Below are 19,129 nucleotides of genomic sequence, written 5' to 3' on the forward strand. Positions count from 1 at the left end.
CTTCTGCACAGCTAAATAAAACACCTGCTTTACACCTGTGTGTTTGCATCCCCTCCTAAAACCAATAAGACAATAAGACAGACAATAGTGATATTCAAACATCATTATTACCAACAAAATACACTGATCATCCACTAAATTAAAACCACTGGCAGGTGAAGGGAATAACAATGATAATTTTGTTACAGTTGAAGTTGATGTGTTGAAAGCAACAAATGGGTGAGCGTAAAGATCTGAGCGACTTTGAGAAGAGTTCAACTGTGATAGCTAGATGACCAGGTCAGAGCATCCCTCCAAACACCCCGAGGAATGTTCCCAGCATGCAGTAGTTAGTGCAGACTAAAAGTGGTCCAAGGAAGGACAGCCAGTGACCCGATTAAGAGGGTCATGGACTCCCAAGGCTCAGTGATGTGCATGGTGAAATAAAGAGTCGCCTATCGTGTATGATACCACTGAACAGTGGCAATTCTAGAGTCTGTTGGGGGCCTAAGCAAAAACCACATATGGGCCCCTCCAAACCAGGGTTCATCACCATTACTTCAGTAATAATGCACAAGACCAAGGTGACTTATGAAGTGACTTATGACTGTAACTACTAGCTTCTATGTTGTGTCATACTAACGTCAAAGTAAACGAAAAATAATTTATTTCTACTTGAAATTCAAGTGTCCCAGAGGCCATCCGTGCATTCATTATTCAGATATTAATTATTGTATTTAATCTGCTTCACCCACCCTTGTCATGTTTTCATCTCCTCTCTATCGTTTTCTTTTTCTTTTTCATGCCAGAAAGAGAATTTCTCTTAATTTTTGTTGACTTCGTCGCTGACAACTTGTCATCATTAATAAACAAACATACATGCATGCAAACCACTTGTAGGGTGAGTCCGTGCTGTCAGGCCCCTTTAAAGGATTTCAAGTCTCTCAGTCATTGCAAACTGCACATTGCGACTGCTGTAATTTAAAATCAGCCCTTAGGTTGCCCCCTACTGACCTGGGGCTCCAAGCAGTTGTCTGACTTGCCTGGTGTCAAGTAGCTATATCGACCATGGACCAGTGGAATAATGTGACCCAGGATGCGCAAAGGGAAGCAGGCAAGCCAGGGAGGAAGTGTGAAGCTAATGATAGTGGCCACTTTCAGCAGGATAATGTACCTCACCACACTGCAAACACTCTTCAAGAATGGTTGGACAAAGAGGTAATGTGCTTCAAATTCCCTAGATCTTAATCTTAATCCTGATTGATTGTTTCTGGATTGTGCTGGAAAAATATGCCCTGTCCATGGAGTCCCCAACTCATAATTTACAGGACTTGGATCTGCTGCTAAGGTCTTGTTGCCAGATAGCACAGGAATGCTTCAGAGGTCTTGTGGAGTCCATACCTCAATTGATCAGAGCTGTTTTGCCAGCATGAGCGGTACCTTACAACATTAGGCAGGTGGTTGTAATGCAATGGCTGATAGGTGTATGCTAATCCATGTGTGATCTCTCTCCAGAATGGTGAATGAACTGAAATGAAATTAATGATGTGGAAATTAAATCAAATTAAATGTGCAGATAAAATTAATTAAAAGTCATACCAAATGGTATGATGCTTTCTTCTTTCAGTCAGTTCAAATCAATTAACACCTAGTTTCTATAGACCTGTCACTTCAACTGCTCAAGGCACAGCATTACTCGAAGGCATGTTCCAAATACTCACAGAATCACATTTTACTGGTAATCAAACCTGTTCCTAATGCACTTCTTGGAGTCACTTTTACCTAAAAACATTGAGTTTTTTTTTTTTTTTTTTTTTTTTTTTTTACTTCTGGGTAGACAACAGAACAGGGTATGAAACTAGTCAGAGACTTCAGAGCCTTTACACATCTTATCATTTGGTTCATGACACACAACAGTTTTGAGTAAGAAAGGCCCACAGCAATCAGTAATATGTCAGATATAAACACTAACTCTAGCACCAATGGGAATAATACAAAATAACCAACCGTTGTCTTAAGCCAGTCTAACTGTGCTGCCAATACAAATATGTACGCAGATTGGAAACACACACAGAAACACAAACAAACTTGCATTTGCAGTCTGTTGAGATACTGTCTACCCAGAAAGAAAGAGCAATTTCATGAATCTGCAAACAGCTATCTGCAGAGTGTACCAATGTACTAGCTCCCAGCCCAGGAGAATGAAGGTCTTCAGGTGCACCATTTTCAGCAGTATATGGGGAAGAGTCCTGTCACCATTCTGATAAAGACTCAGACTTCCTGAGGGTGTACTGGAGTCTCATTTACTCTCAGCAGACCACACAATCAGTTCTGTTTGGCTGACTATAGCAGCAGCGCACAGGCACCTTCAGAAAATCACCATGAACGTAACAAATCAGCCAGTAACTGAATGTTAGGCTACACAGACACAGTTAGGGCTCACAGACACAGTTAGGGCACACACATAGACGTCAGGTTGAGTTTATGCTGCATACTGAAAAGGCATTGTTAAAAGCCAAACATCCATCCATCCATCCATCCATCCATCCATCCATCCATCCATCCATCCATCCATCCATCCATCCATCCATCCATCCATCCATCCATCCATCCATCCATCCATCCATCCATCCATCCATCCATCCATCCATCCATCCATCCATCCATCCATCCTTCTGATTCAGTGCTGCACCACAGTGGGGCAGCTTAAGGGGTTACTTCAGTACTGCCCTTTGGCAATAAATACACACAGCAGACCAGCTGGGCACAGTGCATACTGTACCCAAAGAAACTTTCAGCGCAGAAAGTAGATCTTTAGGACAAATGCCTGTTGGAGCATTATGAAGGTGGTATAGTCTGCCCTTGCTCCAGAGCTAATTTTATCAGATGTTCCGACACGGTCCAGAAGCATTCTATTATTTGCAGGACAAATGTGTCCCCCCTCAGGCAGACAAATGAGAGCAATGTACTCTGAGGAGAACAACAACAGTGACCCCCCTGACCTCGCTGCAATAGATTCTCTTACATAACTTTGTAAAATTCATAATTTCACTCCGAGAGGGCATAATCAGAGCCCTTTAGACAAGTGATTTCCACCGCTGTCAGTGACAGGCAATGACGCTGTGACTACATTCAAGATTCTTTATAATGTGTCTAATTGCCTCTAAATTGGCCATTCATTTATTTGCAAATTTTCTAGTTACAGAAGTGCTAATACTTTTTGGCTTTCTAAAACATAACACCATGTATTTGTTAATGTAGCCTCAAATCCATCTGCACAGAAGGCAAACTAAATGTTCTTGCTTAAAGCTGTTTGAGGTTCAGCACAGATTAAATACTGAAGACCGAACTACACACGGAGTATTCTAAAGGTCCAGCAGAACACAGAAACACCTCCTCTATATACATGGGTGAAACTAAAATCTCTTGTCCCATGCTGTTTGATGGGGTGAGATCTCCATGGTGAGGGTTCTTCAGCCAGTCTTTACTCTGGAGCGTCAGGTCAGGGGGTGGCCACTTAAGACTTCATCATGCAGCCTGCCTCAGAGAAGGACCTTCGGGCCAATCAATAATGTTCAACAGTGGTCTTTATTCAGCACTCCTCCTTTCATCACTGTGATGAATAGCGCAATTCGCTTTGCTGTTTGGCAAATCACTGAATGCAACTTTGAACACTTCTATTACTCAAAGGAATTCTAGCCAGTTTTTTAATGCTTTGAGTAATTAGTTACTTTTCTTGAATAAAAGAACTGTTGAGTAAACATGTCATTTCAAGCCACTGCGGACATCGATGAAGGATACAATAGCCATGCATGTACAATACCGGTGCCAGTGAGAACATGAATAACTTCCAACATTGTCGTGCAACTGAAGATTCTCTACTTGAACGTTAGCCTATAATCCTTGGAAATCACCCATTGCAAATTTACTATTGAGTCTATTCTCATGAAAATATATAATTCTAAACTACATATTAAACCCAAATTCAATAAAAGCACTTCAATATGATTGTTGATTTAGCATACATGCATGTAAAGGGAGTAATATTCTAAATTTCTTAATATTGTTATGTACTTTGGGGAACTGTGACTTGTATCCTAATAGAGTTCCCACTTCAGTAAACAACAAAACACTCTCCTAAAGAGGAATAATCACACCACTGACATGGTGGACCGGGTTCAACCACAACCAAGAAGACAAGTGGCGCAGACTGGTCCATTATCACTTTGATGTGACCAGTGCCATAACAAAACTTTTTATCCTTCAATTTCATTGAATTGTTTCTTCGGTTACCAGAAAACATTTATGCAGATGTTATGCATATATGTCATGCATATGCATGTAATACATATTTTTAAATTCAAACCTCAGTGCTTTTGCGTACTAATTGACAATGCTTGCACTCACATGCTGGCAGTCCTCATCTTTGCCTTGAACAAAAAATGTCGGTTTGTACAAACAGTAGTGCTAACTACTAATTGCAGGCTGGGTCTTTGTTCAAAATCCATATTCTAATTAAGTGTATCATCTGTCTGAATTAACAGTTAAAGCACAGGCAGATACTCATAATCTGGACTTTAGTTTCCATTAGCGTTTAACGAATGAATGGCGAACCAGTTGAATCATAATTCATCATCTCTGCAATGTCATTTGAATAAGTGTCTGTCAGCATGTCTCAGGGCTGCACTAACCTGCTTTCTGGCCTTGCAGTCAAACACAAACACATGATGGCTTTTCACGTGCGGTCCGACAGAAATGGCCCAACGATGATGCTGTGTTTTCAGCAGCGGCGCGGGGGAACACACACACGCAGACGCGCGCTCTCTTTGAAAGGCCTTGTTCATTCAGGCAGAACTCATGGCTTTTGGCTTGGCTGAAATCTGCCACCCTACATTTGCTTTGGCAGATCTGAAATGGCTTTTCTTCAGGGGAAAGATAAATCATGGCAGCACATCTGCAGGTGTTTATAAACATCAGCAGGGATGGGACCGAACTCTCTATTAAGGCCCTATATGAACATGTGATTTCAAATTCCTATATCCTGTATAGATATGTGTCTGTAAAAAAATAATAATAATTCTGTAGATAATGTAAACGAATATGAACTAGGTTAACTATCTGAAAGTATTAATGTTGTTTATAATATCAGAATGATTAATATTGCCATATAGACCTCAACAAAAATGTTTTCTTTTTCTGTCTTTATTTCTTTTGTTCATTATTTCTTAACTGCAGAGAGCACTCAAAGAACTTTCCCTTAATTTGTTCAAGACCAAAATCAATTATGTAGTTCCATTTAGCTGTAATTTAAAAGTAAGGTTACAAAGACATATGCCATCAAATTAGAACTAAATTATTCAAATTAGCATAACTGTTTTCAACCAGAATGAAAATTAGTTTAATTTCTGTAATCGTTATCTGTCATTTTAATCTTTAACCTTTGCTGAAAAAAATACACTGAATCTCCTTAATCTACTGATTTATTACGCAACGTTATTTTAAAACAGTTAAGATAAAAGATTTTATCTGTACATATTATGTCCATGTAATGAACACACAATCAGGGGCATTTCCAACAGGGCCGGGTTATAGTATGTTAAGAGGTTCAATTAATTGGTTGCAGAATAATTTATTTAAATAAAGCAGTTGAGGTTGATGTGGTCCAGGTTATATGTCCAAAGGTTCAACTTTACCTGATCTGCTTGGTCTGGCAACAGCTTCTCCAATTGATCTACATCTGGTCTAAAATGACACATTGCCATATCGTAATGGGAAAATACAACCAGATATTTAGTTGAGAAGAAATTAATCGTGAAAACAATGATAGGAAAATTGCAGGAGGAAAATGTTTAATCACATTTAAAGTTTCAAGGATTCTACATTTAGAAACCATTAGATGCTCATAAGTAATCAATTAGAATCATTACCCAAGTCACTGACCTACATTTATCACTATAGCACTCTTACTGCTGCCGCTGAAGCAGTTTTCCCAAAGCCTCCTACACGCCTCTCTTGTCACATTTGTGCCACAAGCACACACTAAACAAACAGGCAAGCTGTAATAACCTCTGTGCAGCAGCTGGGGACTTAGCACATTCTCCTGTACATGTGAAAATTAAGGGATTCTGAGATCTCCCTTTCTTTGTTGTTACCAACTGATTTGACTGCTTTGTTTTTTTTCTGAGGATCTAGATTTAAAAGTTACTCCTTATATGAGCCCTGTTTATGAAATTACTCGAAGTTAATGTAAACCTCTGAAAACAAAATGGCTGAAAATGAATCTTTGCATATAATAAACCCTAACAATACATACATCAGAGCATTTGTACAGTTACATATACAAAAATCCACTCATACTCCATCTCTGACATCACATGTCTGCATATGAGATGACCACATGTCTGTCTGCATATTAGGTGACCACATGTCAGTCTAGTGGTTTCAAGCCCCAGTAATAGATCCATTTACATCTCCTACTCTTCCAAAAAAAAATCAAGCTAACAATTTTTAATTCATTTAAAACCTACCATATGGCAAACTGCATTGGACCTGGAGACAGGTGGCTTTGTATGGTTGGATAGCTGTAAAAAATTACAACTGCTAAAGTCAACTATCCAGTACAGCACTGGGCTAAATCCCCACATTCACATGGGCCCTATCAGAGGGAGAATTAAGGTCCAGTTGAGTGGTGCAAAGAGCAACAGTGTGGTTTGACAGATGGTACGACACATCTAATTCACAAGAGGCAGGACTGAGTGGAACGAGGAGCAAGAAATGAGATTCAGAGAGTCGCTGAAGTGCCCGCACACACTGAGCCTAACGCACAACACAAATCTAAGATTTCAGAGTCAAAGGTCAAGGATCCCAATTGTGTTGATCTCAGTATTGGGCTTCAGATCAAGAGTTTTTCCAATGACACTGAAGTGACTGTTCTGCACAGCAGACTCATTCGGCCAAACAGATTTGTTGTTGTTTTTTGTTGCTGAAGTGGAAAAAGTTGGAATGCTTGTGAATGGTTTAATCATTTGAGAGCTGTTCATAGAATGACAGGTGACACTGGATTACTGGGCATAAGGTCTTCAACACTAGTGATGTGTTAAAGGGCCTCCAGTGGATCATGCCTAGACTACCACTAATATGATATCACTATAAACAGATTTAAAATCCTCCTTCACTTTAACACAAAAAGGTGTTAAGTCGTAATGGCACTAAAGTCCTTCAGCTGGAGTGGCAGTGGAAAGTATTTTGGCCAATGTATGCATGCTTATGACAGAAAGGTATTGATGATCTCAAACAGCAACATACAATATGGAAAACTGGAGAGAAGCTGACAGTTCAAGGCATCTAAATATTGATGAAACAGCTGTAGATGAATGAAAAAATGATTGAAGCAGCTCTGCATAAAACACTGAATATATTTTTATGCATCCATCCCCAATGTGCAAGGATTGATCTGTGCCATGCTCTGTTAACCAGATAGGTACAAAACAACTTTTTTTGTCTTTAATTCATTATTGTCTAATTAATTCATTGTCATTTTACAAAGATACACTGGTGGCTTTTTTGTTGCACAAAAATGACACACACTTGAAAACAGTCACAAAGTCTATTTACAAGAACATCTATGTTAATTGTGTATGAAAACAGGATAACATCCAACAGGCATTCATACGACTAACTTCTTATAGCAAAGAATTGCTAATTCATCATCTGGTTTAAGGAACACACAGCAACCAAGAGTAGTCTTGTCCTAGCCCACAGTGGCGTTTGGTTGTGTTGTTCTAAACTAAATGACACATTTCTTTGCCGCGCGTCTGCAGATACAGGGAACCACAGGCCACACTCTGTTTGGGCACAGAAAGAACCCTGCTGTGGCCGGCACCACGCTCTGGGCAACAGCGCGCGCTCTCGGATGATATAAGACGTACTTTACTGTGTTTTCCAAGAATACAGGCTGTGAATCGGATCCTATCCATCTACCCAAGTCTTATATAGCTACAGGAGCTCGAGAGAGTAAAGATGGCACTGCCAGCGTATTTTTGGTGTGTGAGGGTCTCTATGTGTCCGTGTGCAAGCTGTGGCGTGCGCGCGTGCGTGCGTGTATGTGTAAGAATGCAAGTGTGAGTGCTGTCTGTGGGTGAATATGTGGAGGGGGTTGAGAGAGACAGGGAGACGTAGGCTGACAATTGCAAACATAACATAGGATACTTGAGTTCTTAAGTGTTTATGCATTCGTGCAAAAATCTAAATAAACTGATTAAAATAAGCCTCTCAAGATCTATGCACACGATTTAATAACCTACCAGAGACTCTGACTCACACATCCATATCCATGTTTTAAAATAAAGAAACAAAAAACCAAAAACATATCCTTAAAGGCAAGAAATTACGAAGAAGTCATCATCCGTTTGCACTAAAATAACGCATGAGTCAAGGCTGAAAGGTCCAAATGAAATTACCCATCGTTAGACTTTCGATACGCACCTCAGATTGCACGGAACAATAAAGAAAATGTACGTATGAAATGGACTTACTTCAAGACGGCACTGTCCCCTTGTCTGACTGTGATGTTGTCCTTTAAATAAGAATCTCCACTTCGTGCTGGCACTCCTGCGGGCACAAGGAACAACAGTCTCAGCGAGACTACGACCAGGCATTTCCAAGGCACCACAAGATAACCAGCTATGCCCATTTTCCGTCGTTGCGCCGAAACTTCCACAGCTCGAATACTCCGAGATTTAGGACTGAGATGAGCACTAAAACCAGATCCTCCGAAAAAAAAAACCCTGAATCTCCAAACAGAGCGATTCCACCCCCAAAACTAATGTATCCCCTAGGATAAACGTTCCCGATTATTCCTCGAAACTTCCGACCAGTTGAGACTCTTTAGTCTGTGTAATGTGCAGCACGGATCCGAAGAAGGTCTGCAGTCCTGTCTTCTGAACGCGCCCTCAAAGATGAATCAGCCTCGCGTTATAACGGCGCTTCGGTTTCACGGTGTCAACAAAACGATCAGGTGGAATTTAACAACAAACCGCGGAGCACATCACCGACTCGAAGCGCCCGAGACGGAGACGCGGAGGAATAATTCGGTGAAGAGAGGAGACGCGCGTGGCGCACGCTCGGCACTGTGCTCCCTCGGATAGGTTCGGCTCGCGCATCTCCGGGACCAGCACCGAACTCCCGGCGAACGCGTGTAAGGGTCTACAGCCGCGCGAACGGAGGTCAACGCAAACGTGAACGCAAAACAGAGTGGACGTGATGTGCGCGTGCCATTTTGTGCCCCCGTGTAAAATCTGACATGTTTTATATAGCGAACATGTACGTGTCGTACGAAGGTACCGAGAAGCGTTCCGTCATTGTTTATGTTGTTATCTGGAGAGGAAAGCACGTATTAGTCCTAATGTCTTATGTAATGACAGCTCAAACTGTTCTCAAGATGTTCATGAATTCCATTTACCACGCAGTATCGTTCTCATACTGCTGTAGTTGAACGAGATTCTTTGTGTTCTTTGTTATGTGTAATGAATAGCTTAGATGAACGCAGATGTGTTTAAGTTTTAAGTGGAATAGGCCTTCAGAGGTACAGGTAACCTCGATATATCAACCACCTCCATTAATAACGTAGGTGTACGATTTCCTATAGCAGAGTATAGCAGAGGATACTTTTTGTAACCTTGGCGTCTTGTCTCTTCTCTATTCCATATGTCTCTAGTTCCATATAGGGTCTATATAGAAAGAACGTCATCTAATTTCAGTCACGTATATTAAATAGTAAACAATTAAGGTGTTAACTGTAGTCACAAAATTGTTTAGGTTTACATAGAGCAATTATATATATTAGAATAAAATGTTTTCAGAGTTCACTATTGGATTAACCAGGTTATCTCTTCACTGTCCCCAGGTCATTTCCTTAGAGTAACGATGATGAACATGTCAAGGGAGGAAATTGTGTGTGATAAGACTTAATTAAAATATATATATCTCCCAGTGATGCACCTTGAGTCTTAAGATGTTCATGGCTGATGCTAATTCAATGGGTTTAATTAAAACATCCAGCTGACCTAAGCAAGCCATAGATGCATTCGGTTAATTAGTAATGTGAATCCATATCTTGGCGAAACACTAAGCTAGATTAACTTTACACACACACACACACACACACACACACACACACACACACACACACACACACAAAGAAGTCAGTAGGTGCAGGATCTATTACCATTCATATATGTCCAGGTATCCTATGTGATTACTTTCCCCTTGTTTACTTCACAAAGTTATTGACAGGTACACCCAACAGGCTGGTTACAATCAAAATAACATCTTCCAGTTTCGTAGTCTCTGCTAATCACACTGTTCTACTGTTCATAGTAGAATACTGTTTATATCCCTTGCACAGACTGCTGAATAAGAGATACCATTATATCAGGTATATGATATTAGATTTTCAGCTTCTGAAATGTTCCTAGCTTCCCAACGATGCTTTCATGAATAATGAGCTGATTCACTGTTTCCCTCAGTCTTCATTTTCATGAGCAGAGCGAAGGGGAAGATGGAGGTAAGGCGGAGGTAAGGCGGAGGAAGGCGGAGTGTAGAGGGAGTGCTGATGGGGTCTCTGGTCCTGGCTGCATTAGCATTGGAGATCTGTGATGCTGTAAAATGGAAGTGTCTATGTCCTGGACAGAGAATGAGCTTACTGTGTTAAAAAATTAAAAAATGCTCAAACAAGATAACATGATTAGTCAAGAACAACAGGCCTTTCACTCAGATCTCAGGAAATTTACATTTTGATGATGTTGACGTGAGCGAGTGCGCGCGCGCCCGTGTGTGTGTGTGTGTGTGTGTGTGTGTGTGTGTGTGTATTATGGTTTGTACAGTCACCTTGGGTATGAGGTGTATAAATAAATGTGCAGTTACTTAAGATCATTTAGACACTCACCACCCACTTTATTAGAAACATCTATTTGTTTACAACTCATAGTTGAGGTAGTAACCTGTCATAATGCACATGTTGCAGCATCTGTGTTAGACATCCAATTATTTAGCAGGTTTCTGACTACAGGACTTCTGTTGCCCAGATAGTTTTAGTTGGAGAACCAGTCTCACCCTGGCACTACCATACGTGTGTCTACACAATGTTGAGCATATGGTGACAACACTCATGAGTGTCTCCTGGTCCGAGGCTGATCAATTGGGTACAGTGTGGCTGGCAAATCCTGTGATAACAGATATGCTGTTAGTACTTGTACACTTGGAAAATGCAACCTAGAAGAAAGATGTTTCTAATAACATGGGTGTTGAGTATACACTGTAGGTGTTTCTAATAACATGGGTGTTGAGTATACACTATAGTTGTTTCTAATAACATGGGTGTTGAGTATACACTGTAGGTGTTTCTAATAACATGGGTGTTGAGTATTCACTGTAGTTGTTTCTAATAACATGGGTGTTGAGTATACACTATAGTTGTTTCTAATAACATGGGTGTTGAGTATACACTGTAGGTGTTTCTAATAACATGGGTGTTGAGTATACACTGTAGGTGTTTCTAATAACATGGGTGTTGAGTATTCACTGTAGGTGTTTCTAATAACATGGGTGTTGAGTATTCACTGTAGGTGTTTCTAATAACATGGGTGTTGAGTATTCACTGTAGGTGTTTCTAATAACATGGGTGTTGAGTATACACTGTGGTTGTTTCTAATAACATGGGTGTTGAGTATTCACTGTAGTTGTTTCTAATAACATGGGTGTTGAGTATTCACTGTAGTTGTTTCTAATAACATGGGTGTTGAGTATACACTGTAGGTGTTTCTAATAACATGGGTGTTTAGTGAATACTCTAGGTGTTTCTAATAACATGGGTGTTGAGTATACACTGTAGGTGTTTCTAATAACATGGGTGTTTAGTGAATACTCTAGGTGTTTCTAATAACATGGGTGTTGAGTATTCACTGTAGGTGTTTCTAATAATACGGGTGTAGAGTATACACTGTAGGTGTTTCTAATAACATGGGTGTTTAGTGAATACTCTAGTTGTTTCTAATAACATGGGTGTTGAGTATTCACTGTAGTTGTTTCTAATAACATGGGTGTTGAGTATACACTGTAGGTGTTTCTAATAATATGGGTGTTTAGTGAATACTCTAGTTGTTTCTAATAACATGGGTGTTGAGTATTCACTGTAGTTGTTTCTAATAACATGGGTGTTGAGTATACACTGTAGGTGTTTCTAGTAACATGGGTGTTGAGTATTCACTGTAGGTGTTTCTAATAACATGGGTGTTGAGTATTCACTGTAGTTGTTTCTAATAACATGGGTGTTGAGTATACACTGTAGGTGTTTCTAGTAACATGGGTGTTGAGTATTCACTGTAGGTGTTTCTAATAACATGGGTGTTGAGTATTCACTGTAGTTGTTTCTAATGAGTTTGAGGTCTGTATGGTCTTGTGGGAGGATGAGTTTGAGGTCTGGTTGTATCCTTTTTCCCTCCTTTTCTCATTTTCGTCTTACATTCTTTTTTCTTATCCTCATCACTTCATTTTCTCTCCTGTTTCTGGTGTCATTAATTGCACCGAATAGTCAGATGAAGAGCTACTCCTCAATAAGGTCTCCAAATTGGTTACACTATATACCATTTTACATTTATAGCACTTGGCAGGCACTGCTATCCAAAGTGGCCTGCATATTTATCACTGTCACAGTACGTGTGTTCTCTGGTCCTCCAGATCCTGCTGTTGCCTGAGCCTCGCAGCACCTGCTGCAGCGGCTTCATGTACCAGTGGAATATACACATTTTGGGAGTTGTCTTCAATATCTAGCTGAAGTGTAGCCCTTTGCACTGCTGGGAGAGCTGCGCTCTAATGTGATTTGACGTGGCAAATCCTGTGCTCATTATCTATTCATTTCATATCTAATAATATGATGCTTTACATATATATGCACATGAATTCATATTTAACCTTCGGGTCCAAGGCAATTTGAAACAGAAAACTAGACCATCATCTGGAAATTTCAGTGCCCACGTCTACAGTAATTGAGGCCTTGCTTTCCTGCTCAAGTTTCTTATTCTGAAGAGAGTGGTGTCTCTTCCTTCAAGGTAAATACATTTCACTTACACTGTGTCACTGCACAGAAATATAATTAATTTAAAACATATGCACCAGATTCTGAGCTGAAGTCATTCATTTTGGAGAAAATACATGTAATGTTGAACATGTCAATTATCATTCGTGGTGGTTATACATATCATTTTGGGAGAGACTGGCCGAGTGTTCTACATCAATATGATGCTTTGGGCACTTTGTGGTACTGAGGGAAATTCACAGCCATAACGTCCAGTAGTAACAGACCTCTAGTATGTCATACCTAAAATTTGTAATTAAGGTAATTTCTGGAACACATGCAAGAATAGGAATTTGGTCAAATCAATGTGTCCAGACATTTGAAATACCAATAAATGTCGATGCTTCTAGAGATCACTTGTAGATCATTTTAAACATTAAGTATGTACAGAGTAAACTTTACTAAACATATACTTTACATACTCCATACCTACTTCAAATATATATTATATATAACCTAACTATTTGCTACATTCAAACTAGTACAATGACCAAAAGCTAGAGTGAGTCATGAAATTAAGGTTTTCATTAGACTGCTAAACCTTTATAAAACAGATATACAGCTACACAATGCAGGCAGGTAACCTTCAGAAGTAGATGCAATTAAATAACTGAATAATAAAGTGCTAGTATTCCACAGAAAGGTTTAGATTACCGTTCTTGTAATCAATAGTAATTTTTTGACCTCAATTCCTCTATATAAATGGTTACATTTAAGGCCAGAGCTACAGCATCACTCTTAATATATAATTTTATTTTGTTGGGAACCATTCTTTCTGAAGAGAACAGCTAACCTTGCAATGAACTACAAAAATATTGCTTCAAGTAATTCGAGCTTCTGCTAAACTGATGATAGCTGTTGTGTCCTTGAGAATACAGTTTTCTTCATTTGCTGGAACATTTAAAACACCGAATTATTCAGTGAGTTCTCTTTTCAGTGCAACGACATGCATATAAAGATTTCTATAAGATCCAGAATCCCACGGTACATTGCACTTCCATGTTTTCTGTTGTACTTGACAATATTATTTAATATATTTCAAAGACACAGCAGATGGTCCACAAAAACACTTTTGAGGTCAGCAATATTTGTAATACACAACAAAGGCAACACACACCATGTGGCTGTACAGCGCAGAAGTGATGTTAGAGATGCTCTTACCATCCACTTATTACTTTTCATTAACTCTTTTCTTTAAGTTCTATTGTCTTCATGAAAATGCATGGAATCTCTGAGAAAATATCTGCAGGTCGATAAAAATTCTCCACCATGTAGACCAGCTTCTCGGAAAACCAGTGAAGAAAGACAGGAATCGTTTTCATTCAGGGTCCAATGTGGGCACAGCTCTGGGTCATACGTCTCCTCTCCTCTGTTTTGTGAAAACACTTTCCTTATGCAGTTTGCTCAAGGCAGATAGCACGGAATTGTTTGGTGAATTGAGTAAATCAGGCTTTTTATTTTTCCCTGTTAGCCTGTGGTTCTAGGCTTACGAGAAGGAAGAAGGTAGTACAAACAAATTCATATTTTCAGTGTGAACACCACTGGTCTTCAAACGCCAGGGTTCAAGTAGCATTAGCCAGCTAATAAATCATGTGCAACGATTATGTCACCTTTTTTACAGTATGAACACATTTCTTTTTTCTTTAGAATTCACATGATGGGAAATGAATTATGAAACACGTTCATAATTATGTAATTCATAAAATAAATTAATGAATCTAAACTGGTATTACAGTATTTAAGGAAGGAAATGCTACATTCTGAGGCCACAAATCTACAATCATTAGACATGAAAGTAGAAGTTAATAATCAAATTTAATTTGTACTCTGTGCGTAAATATTATTAAAGTAATATAAAAAATGTTACAGTTCCGTTTTAATCATCTTCTCCAAATAACAACACAAGCTGATACCCAGGAGGAGACCAGAGAAGACACCATCACTACATCACTACTACCGCATTAGTGTGGCTATCAAATTGAACACTGAAGCAATAAGAGACTGTTGTGCGGTATGTTAGCCTGCGTAGCGGATGCTGTGAGTTACGGTCTGTGAGCCGGACGCTTCCCCAGGTTGGGTTCTGCAGTGCGGCCGATGCACTGATCTAGCACACGGGCCTGCAAGTTACATAGTACAGTCCGGCAACCTGGTGCCACGGCAACCACCATGCCCTCCAGCAGGAACATACATTACTGCTGTTCATAAATAGCAGTCTTCTCCATCACTCTCCCTTCTCCTACAGTCAGTCAGGAATTAATTTGACTCCTGACCCTGAAGCAATTGAAGTGGATATGATGACAAATCTAATACAGAGAGCCATTCACGGCCTGCTCGTTCTTTACTGTCACCAAGCGGGGTTGGCATCCAGAGACCTTCTTCACCACACCGTAGGGAGACGAAGATGGCTCAGCCAGCCGGTGAACACAACTGCTGCTTTCTTTTTTTGTCATTAGCGGGGTTGGCGTTTACTGTGCTGGTTGTTTGCTCTGTTTTGGCGTAATACAGTACAGACAGGGCAGATGTGCTACACAGCCTGTACTCCACTACAAATGACTCACAGCGCGTGTCTCAAAGTAACAAACTGCAAACCGCGAACACATTATTCACTCAACTCATTAATAACAGCATGTAAAAGTCGCAGTCCTCCACCACAGACTCTTTTCATTTGTTTATCAAAAATGACTCCAATTTTCATTCAGTTAATACCTATTATTAAAGAATGCATTATCTACAATCGTCAAATTAATATTGTGCTGGAGAGGTCTTTGTATAAAGCTGACAATTTTCCTTGAATATCCTTTTTAAAAAGGGAATGATAGTATATGTGTCCACTGTGTTTTATCGCCAGTAGTACCTTTGAAGGATTGTTGAAAACTATTTTGTAACAATGCTTACAACAGTGTTAGAGGAGCTGTTGGGGCCAGGCTGATCTGCCAATTACTGACATCATCTGGGTCTTGGTTGTGACGTCGGCACTGGACCCTTGGCCAGGCTACACACGGCCTCTGGCCTTAAACAGGGAGGTATATCCACTCACTGATGTCTTATACATGATGCTTTTGAACCTTTTTCAGATTCTTGGATACGATTTTATTAATCCTGAACCAAAACCTAATAGAAGTTACAGTAAAATGCTCCAAATTTACAGGTGAATAATAACTTAAAAATGAAACCTTGGTATGACTATTTGTCAAGTTAGCCCATGCTGACATTAATTGGACACACTGTACTGCACAGTAATTATACACACTGCTCTTGCTTTTTGAAACAGCAGATTCAAAGCAGTTGCTTTTCACAAGATATTGACTTGAAATGGTCCCAGAAGGAAATCACAATTAAATGGGATTTAATAAGCTGTCTTGTTCATTAGTAGACTTCATTTTGTCTGACCCTGTCATCATTTTATGTCAGCCTAAACGAATTAGGACTTTATGACTAAACATATACATCTAGCCTTGCATGTAAAAAAAAACCAAAAAAACATTTTTAAACAGCTTTTAAATAGAGATGTTGCTACACATAAGGACACAGTAAAAACATCTCAACGTGCCGGTGTGCTCTGTGAGACCACAAAATTACACAGCAATTACAAACCCAGGAAAAGCAAACCAAAGAACAACTATGTAGTCCTATTTCTCACTAAAAATGAGCTTCTATCATTATATAGAAGTGTCTACTAAAGCGTGGGGTACAGTGCCAGCCATTGATTGCACCGTTTTTCTCTGTATAGATTACAGAATGAAGCCGAGTGTTATAGGCGTAAGGGTATTAAGACTAATGGAAGAGCTTTAAGCTATGCATTAAAAGCGGGAGCTGATACGTGGCTGAGCTGCACCTATACCAGGCTGTGAAAGGACGCAGGTAATCAGATTGGGCTGGAAGACTCGTCTCTCTGTTGCTCTATGAATGTCTCCATTCCTCCTGCGTTTCTCACAGGCTTTCATTCATAGAGCGAGCTGCTATAATACACTAGATTTTGCAATGTTAAATGGTGAAACGGTGGTGCATAGAATGACTGTCATAACACATCAATCCAAGGCAAAAACATGCAGACCATGTTCTTTTTGTTATTATGTTACTTGGTGAGATTTTGGTAAATTGTATATTGAACATCTTATTAATAATATTATCAAATGTGAAAATGGATAGTAAGACAACAATTGTTCTCGTTGCTCTCCTTCACTGATATCAGCATTTGAAAGAACCATCTGAGAACCACCACCTTCACTCTTGTACAGAAGTGGAACTGTGACCTCAGATATTTAGGAATGCCACAGTTGGCAAATAACACATGAACATAAAATAGTGCTAAAAAAAAACATATAAAATAAAAAAAGGGATTTCAAGATAAAAGAGCATTACAAAGGATGCGGAAACACTCGTCCACTTTAATCACAGTAATTCCCACCTATTTGAAATAAAGTTGTTTGGGGCCTTCCATAGTACTGCTGCTCGCTTGAAATTAGTAGCATGGTGACTGACCTGTTGGAAAAAGCTTTGAGTCCAACAATGCAATATTCCTTTGAAGGGCGACTTTCATTTATATTAGGTCTGACAAATTGGAAAGCACTTGACAGGCTCCCTTGATCTTCATTGACTTTCATCAAAGGTTGTGGACTGCAGGAAAAGATTGGGGATTACTTCAGAGTGTTTGCAGGCTTTGGTCTTAAATTAGTCATGGCTTAGGAGGCAAAGATTCCTTCTCCGATTCTACTTGCTAGTCGTCCATGGAACACTAAAGCTCTGTGTGACAACACAGCGAGCGGACGAGCTTTGTGTTGAAGGAAGGGGCTGGATGGAAGGCATTTCATGTGGCCACACATGCAAAGGAGATCCCTGCAGGGACAGCGTTATGGAGCAGTAATGACTGATATTAGAGGAAATACCCACATCCTCACCCGGCTCAGACGCTTGTGTAACGATGCTCACTTGGTAGTGAAAAGTAGGTCACCAATATCCTGAGCCAGTTGTGAGAAAATTAAAGTCTGATCTCCAGTAGAAAGGCTGATTCTCAACTGAAACAAGTGCAGTGAGATCTGAATGGGAGAGTTTACCGCTGTGATGTTGAGAAATAATACAGCATTCGATGTACTGTATTCTCTTTTGTAAATTTTCTCGAGAAAAAAAAGGAGTATTGATAAAAGTTAACATTGTATTTCAAAATGAGTGATGTTGTTTCCACACTGAACAAAAATACATTATTGATCAGTCATCCCCAGCTGTGTTTCCATTTCTCTCCTCTTCCGTGTTGGACACAAATCACTCCTATTTCCAAAGTCACTTAACTTTGGCCTTTGCAAGGATGGTGTAATAACTAACAGCGATGGATCAGGCTCAAAACGGCTTACATGGTTTCCGTCTCCGTCACTGAAGTCCGCCGCTACAGGACTGAAACTTTGACCATTTGTATCATACAGTGGCAGCTGTAGGTCACTTAAATATGACACAGGAGATCACAGTTCGTCCATAACAAAACCTAATATGTCATTTAAATACCCATTAATATCTTCAAAACATGCCAAAATTTGTAATTATGTCTAAGCACCCTGCTGTATAATTATGCTCTTCTTATAACCCACACTGTAGGTAATTCAAATCATGTAATCACACCACGTCAATAATTACACAATTAGCAAGTGTTAACATAAACAGATGCCCCCTTTCCCCTTGTTTTTAATAGGGGAGCCTTTGACTGGAAAGCAAGCAACATGAGTACATAATTAGGCTTGTTTCTGGGCTTCTCTATTCTAAGCACTGTTGTGTGTTGTGTGGTCTCTGTGCTGCACTTCCAAAGCATTTTTTTATGAATGAGTATGTGAACCATGTTGACACATTCTGGGTACAGTACCTTTATTTTGCTCAGTTATACGTGATGCTCAGTTATATGATTTTGATAACAATCTAAACTTCTGATAGGATACATTATGTATTTTATAATGAACTAATATCATGTGTGCAAAACTCTCAACCCTAACTTGACATTATTTGTAGGAATCACAAGCTAATAAAAGTAAAAGA

General features: G+C 39.6%; 1 protein-coding gene across 2 annotated transcripts in view; it reads right to left on the reverse strand.

Moving 5' to 3' along the window:
• opcml (opioid binding protein/cell adhesion molecule-like) overlaps positions 1–19,129 on the reverse strand; it is a 122,101-nt gene that overhangs the window by 59,277 nt on the left and 43,695 nt on the right. The window contains exon 2 of one of the 2 annotated variants that reach the window (XM_077020453.1): positions 8,514–8,589. In XM_077020453.1, the coding sequence (XP_076876568.1) occupies positions 8,514–8,589 (76 nt within the window). Of the gene's footprint in view, positions 1–8,513; positions 9,317–19,129 lie in introns of those variants that run through there. The other variant, XM_077020452.1, reaches the window with a different exon arrangement.

Source organism: Brachyhypopomus gauderio, chromosome 10 (assembly GCF_052324685.1).
Source record: "Brachyhypopomus gauderio isolate BG-103 chromosome 10, BGAUD_0.2, whole genome shotgun sequence".
Classification (NCBI taxonomy): domain Eukaryota; kingdom Metazoa; phylum Chordata; class Actinopteri; order Gymnotiformes; family Hypopomidae; genus Brachyhypopomus; species Brachyhypopomus gauderio.